Here is a 6,621-nt window from a genome sequence, read left to right on the forward strand (position 1 = left end):
CACATCGAAATGTTCTGTACGGTGAACCTGAAATCCAGTTTCGGCCAACAAGAGAGCGCACGATCGATGGTTTGAAGAGCTTTTATTTTCTTTTCCGTTTCGCGTTTAACGCAGTGGTGGTGCCGATCACTTTCGCATGATGCAAAACTGGTTATGGAATGCGGGGTTCAACGGAGGTTATGTAGCATCAGTTCTGACTGTGTCCTGTCTTCATTTAAAGGTGAATTCGACTCCGTCAGAGCTTACCGCAACTACTAGCAGTAACATCCTGGGCTTTGCCTTTGGGCCCATGAAACGTATTTGTAAAATTTAAGAAACAGCGCCGGTTCGTTGGTTGCGCCACACCCGGTGTCAGCAGGCTCCAAAGCGACGCCTATTAAGGTCTTTAGTGATTGATCGACCTTTGACGGGTACATTAGCCCAGCGCCTTCGTCTCCCTGCAAATGGAAAGCAACCAAATAGGCTAAGTGTCGTCCAACAACATGACGTTGTGTAGAATATTGGTGCTTACATCGCACAGTGCTTTGTGTTGGTCCGCGGGGACCGGATAGAACACGCCACCACAAATGTTGTCCTCAGTCGCATTGGGGTACGCAAGTTGGCATTCATCGACGGAGTAGAGTGGAATCGTCGTTTCACGAAGCGTTTGCCACGGAGAACCATCCTGGTCGCTGGCTCCCCAGCCTGCCAGGACCGCTTCGGTACCGGCAAAGCTGTCATAGTTGTTGGGCAGGCAGATGGGCATCAAGCTGGGACTGATCGTTATCGGGACGACCAGCTGCAGCAAGCCAATGTTGTTACGGAAAGGGTTCTGCGCTGTGTACTGCGGATGCACTCGTGCTCTGGCCACCGCAAACGGCCGTCTCGTTGACTCGTCGCTGGCACTGGCGTCGAAGGCATCGAAGATCACGGCGATCTGGATGGAGACCACCATGCCCGAGATGATGGTGGCCGAACTAATGACGGTGCGATCGTTGATCAGCGTTCCGGACCCTCGGTTCTGTCCGTAGTACTGCAGCAGTGCCGTCCAGGAGTACTTGTTTGGTGGCGAAACGTCCACTCCTCCCACAATGCGTGCCAAGGTGCTATTCTGGGTCATACCGCAAACTACCGACAGGCCGACCGTTGTAGTGGCTAACAGTAACAAAACCAGATCAGAGCTACTCACGCATCTTACAACTGGTTGGACAAAATGAAGGAACGTAACCGAAGTCGATCGGAATGGGCGGAGGTTTCTGGGACTGGGGATCGGCAGGACGTTGGTTGGTTCCGAACGCGCTGTTCAGGCCGCCCTGGAGAGTGGCTCCCAACTGGGACCAGACTAGTTGTACTGCTGCGACTCCACCGGCCACAACTTCTTCGACGATAGCACCGACACCAAAAACCGGCTGATCGGCCAGAGAAGAATTAGTGGTCGAAGTTGCAGTCGCACTTGCGATAGTCTTATCTGCTGTTGCTCCGCCAGGTACGCTGGAAGGGTTGCGGAAAACCAACAACACTGCGAACGGGTTCGTAGGGTTAACCAGCGTGGCTTCTTCGACAGTACTCGGCTCAGGATGTATGAGCTTAAACAGAGCCTGAGAACCCTTGTGGGTTTGAGAGGTTTGTGAAGCCACTCTTGCAGCTGTCTGTGCGATTGGGTTCGCCAGAATACCTGCAAGCTAACAGAAACTGTTTACAACAGCTACCGAGTTCCGAGTACGGAGGGCCTACTAACCGCCACCTTACTATCTTCGCCGCTCACAACACTAAGGCAGCCGAACAGAACTACTTTCACCGTCAACATCTGGGTAGGCTGAGTGAACAACCGCATCTTACAACAAATGCCACCGAAATGATTTGGCCCCATGTCTCCGCCCTTGGTTTTGTACTTTGCGTTTGAATGCGCTGTAATAGGATGACACAATTGCAGCCCGGCAAAAATGCAGTTAACATTAATCACCAGGTGACGATTTTCAGCATCCCGTGTCCCGTGAAAGAACCAGCGCGCAGAAGAAGAGGCAACACTTTTCGGAAACAGGTTCTCTTCTCCGATCTTCGGCCTATTTATTTACTTAACTTTCCGTCGTGCCGTTTATCTTACATTCGTCGTAAAGCGTATTCGCGTGGGCCCGCGAGGCCCAGCGATATTGCCACTAGTCTTCGTCGCAGTAGCACCCGTCGACGGTGTTGTTGCGGATCCACGACCCAAAGCGGTTCACCCTCGTGTACACCCCGGGGTAGTTGGGCTTGGCGCAGCCCTCGCCCCACGACACGATGCCGGCGATCTGATGGATGTTGTCGGTGCTGTTTTGCTTTATCACGTGCAGCGGGCCACCGCTGTCACCCTGGCAGGAGTCCTTCTTGCCCTCGCTGTACCCGGCGCACATCATGTTGTCGGTGATCCGCGTCGGTCCGTAGCCCGTTTTGCGGCAGTCGGCGTTCGACATGATCGGTACCGTGACCTCCTGCAGGTTGGTGGAGATGGGCCCATTTTCCGACGTGGCTCCCCATCCGGTGACGATACCCTGTATCAGAGAGAGGGTAAAATAAAGGGTAAACGTCCTGTTCCGTGACCGTGGACACTGCACCCCCCTGGGGATTCGCTTACGTCGTAGCCGGAGAAAGGTTTCTTCTTCGTCGGCAGACAAACCGGACACAGTCTGTCGTCGATTTCCATCACACTACCTAGCAGCAGGATGGCGATGTCGCTGTTGTAGTTGTTCGAGTTGTACCCGCTGTGCTCGATCACTCGCTTCACTTTGGCCGTCAGCAACTTCGATTCCGTCGTCAGGATACGGTCGTGCTCCATCATCACGACGGTGATCTTTTCGGAATTGAAGCCGTGCACACAGTGCGCTGCCGTTAGGACGTGTCGATCGCTGATCAGTGATCCGCCGCAGTAGAACGTACCGCCGTACTTTAGTAGCGCCATCCACGGGTACTGGTTGACTTTCGTTTCCATACCGCCAACGATTCGCGTCAAACGGTTGGTCCGGCCACACTCTGGAATGTAAGAGACGCAGGTCCTACGTAAGCACCTGGACAGCACACTCTGAATCAGTCCATCACCAACGCCAGGAACACTCACTGCACATCGGGCACGATTCGGGCGGGGTAAGTGGCTCCGTTGGCGGTGGAGCCGGGCTGCCGATCAGTCCCGCGAGCCATTCGATGAACGGGTTGTTCTTCTGTGTTTGAATTTGCACGGCACTCTCCACTTCATTCCTCCCGGTGGCCACCTGCAGGTGAAGGTAGTCAATAAACAGATTACAGTTATTTACTCTTTGCATCCCGGTAATCTTGGTGATCGGTAAAAATACCAGGTCCTAAAGTATGAAACCGGATTGTGTAAAAGATGGCTCTAGCTGCCAATTTGGTCCTTCTCGTTATGCTTTTTTGGCGACACTGCCTTGTTTTGGCCAAAAAGTAAATTTAGTTTGCAACTTATCTTTGAAGAGGTTAGCCCATATCGACTTTTGTGCCTGAAAACAACGATCTGTGAACAACGATATCTTTGCTTCTGTGCTGACTGCTGAACAAAACTGCTACAGAATCGCATCAAATGCTTGTCCAAGCTTTCGGTGATCATACTCTTGGAACATTGCAGTGCTTTAAGTGGTTTAAAAAAATGGCGATTTTAACATAACAAACAAAGTACGTCGGAAGACTCCAAAAAAGGCCGACGGCGCTGAATTGCATGAACTTTTGGACGAAAATGACACGCAGACGCAACAACAACTCGTGGATCATCTAAATGTGTCCCGATACGTCTGAAGGCCCTGGGAAGGATCCAGAAGTTTGGAAAATAGGTGTCACATGAATTGAACGAAAGACAGCAGGAAAACTGAAAAACCAAATGTGAAATTCTGCTCGCCAGGTACAAAAGGAAGCCATTTCTCCATCGGATTGGGACTGGCGACAAAAAATTGATCAATTTTCAGAGTCCTGCAAAGAAAAAATCATGGGTCAGTCCGGGACAACCATCAACTTCATCTGCTGAACAAAAATACAATGCTATGTGCCTGGTGGGACCAAAAAGGTGTGGTGTATCACAAGTGATGTGGTATATCTAGCGATAGCACATACTTTGAATAAAAAAGAGTTTTTCCTTTCCATTTTTTCAATATCTTGTGATTTCTTTAAAAAAAATTGGATTTCTTACTTCTAGACCTGGCGTAAGCAAAATAATGGTATGTAGTTATAAACAAATATTGCAGAACCAACAGCCGAAAGTACCAGAACCGTTTCCTTATGCGTCAAATGATCATCATTTTACTGTGTGTTTTCGAAACATAGAAATATATGCTGCTCGGCCATAGATCTTTCAAGAAACTCGTCTAGAGGCAGGTTGAGATTGGGTTGGCTACCTCATATACAATGTGAAGTTGCATACACTAAGTCTCTCGTCGTTCACTTATTTGAAATAGGTCCCTGGCCTTGCATATTTGATTCTAAATTGACTGGGATCAACCCACTTGTATTCCTTCTCTAGATTTGGCCCATGTTCCACTTCACACTCGACGTTCGACTCAAGCGATGGTTGATATGGTTGATTTTGCATCCGGAACTTTAGATCTACAAATCTTCCAAAACTTCCATTAACAAACATTGAAGACCTTATTTACCGAACACCTTCACCTTCATCGATCGCCGAATCCAGCCACGGAGACCGTGCAATTGCTTAGCAACGCATCGCTACTTATCACGCTGCTCAACTTTGAAATCAAAACTAAATGTCGCGCTGTTCTTTCTTCGCGTTGGCGTTGATCTGCCCCACGCAGCCAGCCAATTCCCAATTCACATTCACGAATGTTGTCTTCTTCAGCGCGCGTCATCGTGAGCCGTTGCGTTCGAAAAAAAAAACCTGTTGGCTTGGTTTTGGACCACATTCTGCCCCAGTCGTCCGTAATCCTTCGCCCGGGCCACAGTCGCAGCCACCACCGGATTGTGGACTCTTTGGAGTTTGTTGAACCCAGCGCAGAAGTGTCGAGAAATTCTTCCGTTTTTAGCATTCTGTCCCATCCTACTGCACCGACACACACACACACGGTCTCACGTACGCATACGAGTGGATTTCGGGACGTACACAACGGAACGGAACGTGGAATGCCGGATGGACACTATCGAGCCGAAACTTACATTACCACTGACGGTGTCATTGAGCAGGCAAACGATCAGCAGCCAGAGCAGCGATGGTCGACCGGCACTGCAACGCGCTGTGATGAGGGGCGCCATTGAATCTCGGAACAAGTAGGCTGTCCGGTCGGTGTTCCGTGTCGCAGATATCGCCCGGTGACAGCTCCCAAACGAAACTTTCTTTTCGCCACTCCGACCGATCAGGTCGCACTGAATCCGCGTAGCACGTGGTCCGTGGTCCAAGCGCGAGCTCTCACTGATCGCCGCTACGCGCGTGATGTGAACTTTGCATATTAAGTGAGCTTCTTTCCGTGTCGTCCCCAATTCCCGCGGTGGACAGCTGCTGGGGAAGACCTCACGGTACCACCAGGCTGGTCGCTGGACACAAGTCGGTACCGGTTGATCAGCCTACAAACGCCAGCCGATCAAGCTGCGGCGCCTACCGTTAGCTATCGCGTCGTGTGTCGCTCTAGTCGCGGCGCAAGATCGAGAACAACTAACCTCGGCCGAGGGATGCCCACCTCGACCGACCGGCGATCATCTGGAGCGGCGCCGGACCTAGCGGTTGCGATCAGTGGGAGAGATCTCCGCATTGGAAGTCGCTGTGATAGCGCTGTTGGCGCTGGCGAAAGATCAATCAGTGGGACCTAGGATCCGGTTCGATCCACTGGAATCGGACATGCTCTTGAACTTGTCACCCCTTCGAGGGTTTAGTCGATCCAGGATTCTCAACACTGGTTTAGTTTGTAACGGATACCGGTAACGTTTTTTTCCATCGCCGATAGCGCCACGATCAATGAAGATTCATATTTTCGGGCTTCTCGGCCGTGACCGGGTGCGTCACCATGTAGCGGATCTCCGACGGTTCCAGGCTCCGAACCGGTTTGCTGTCGGTCGATTGTACCGCTACCTAGCGGACATCGCATTATCGCGTTTAGCTCGCTGCCAGTGTTCGCGCTTCGTCCATCTCGTCTTGTTTCGCATTCGCGGATCGATGGTTTCGCCAGAACAGACCACTTAAAAGCGAGCAAACCGAGAACAAAAGCATAATTGGACATTAGCTTCAGCACTCAACGATCGTCTCCATTGTAGAATGAAACTGCACGCAATAAGCAGGGTAATGCAGCTATGACAGAAACGCTTGCGTGAGCAGCATTATGCAATCGAGACCCGTTGTACTCGAAGCTACTATTGGACTAGTAACAAAAACACTATCGGCGCAACAACAACAGTCAGCAGAAATTGACTGTTCTAGGAGTGATCTACGATCATCGACGAAGAACTGCGCTGATGAGTGAAATGTTTTAAGTACATGGTGTAAAGGGTTCTCCATCTCCAACTGTCCATCTGTTGATGGGTTCTACTAAAATTGTTCATAATACGTGCGGCTGCAATGACTGTTTCTAAATATATTGCAATGATAGGTCCACGACAGATGTCTATTTCGCTGTTGATCTGTGGATTTACTATTTATGATTTGTTTAACAAGGCATCAAGCCGTGT

The 6,621-nt window shown here is 50.5% G+C and overlaps 2 protein-coding genes across 2 annotated transcripts; both read right to left on the reverse strand.

Annotated features, from left to right (window-relative positions):
* Positions 1-463: 463 nt before the first annotated feature.
* On the reverse strand, positions 464-1,099 carry LOC128270424 (serine protease 56-like). Its single transcript, XM_053007823.1, has one exon. The coding sequence runs from the start codon at positions 1,097-1,099 to the stop codon at positions 464-466; it is 636 nt and encodes a 211-aa protein (XP_052863783.1).
* Positions 1,100-2,135: 1,036 nt separating this feature from the next.
* LOC128275059 (trypsin-1-like) lies at positions 2,136-5,276 on the reverse strand. The gene is made up of 4 exons (XM_053013435.1): positions 5,122-5,276; positions 3,071-3,221; positions 2,591-2,985; positions 2,136-2,507 (listed from the first exon to the last, which is right to left on the reverse strand). Exons 1-4 carry the CDS (start codon positions 5,215-5,217, stop codon positions 2,136-2,138), a joined length of 1,014 nt encoding a protein of 337 aa, XP_052869395.1. The 5' UTR covers positions 5,218-5,276.
* Positions 5,277-6,621: the final 1,345 nt, after the last annotated feature.

This window comes from Anopheles cruzii, chromosome 3 (assembly GCF_943734635.1).
Source record: "Anopheles cruzii chromosome 3, idAnoCruzAS_RS32_06, whole genome shotgun sequence".
NCBI lineage: Eukaryota > Metazoa > Arthropoda > Insecta > Diptera > Culicidae > Anopheles > Anopheles cruzii.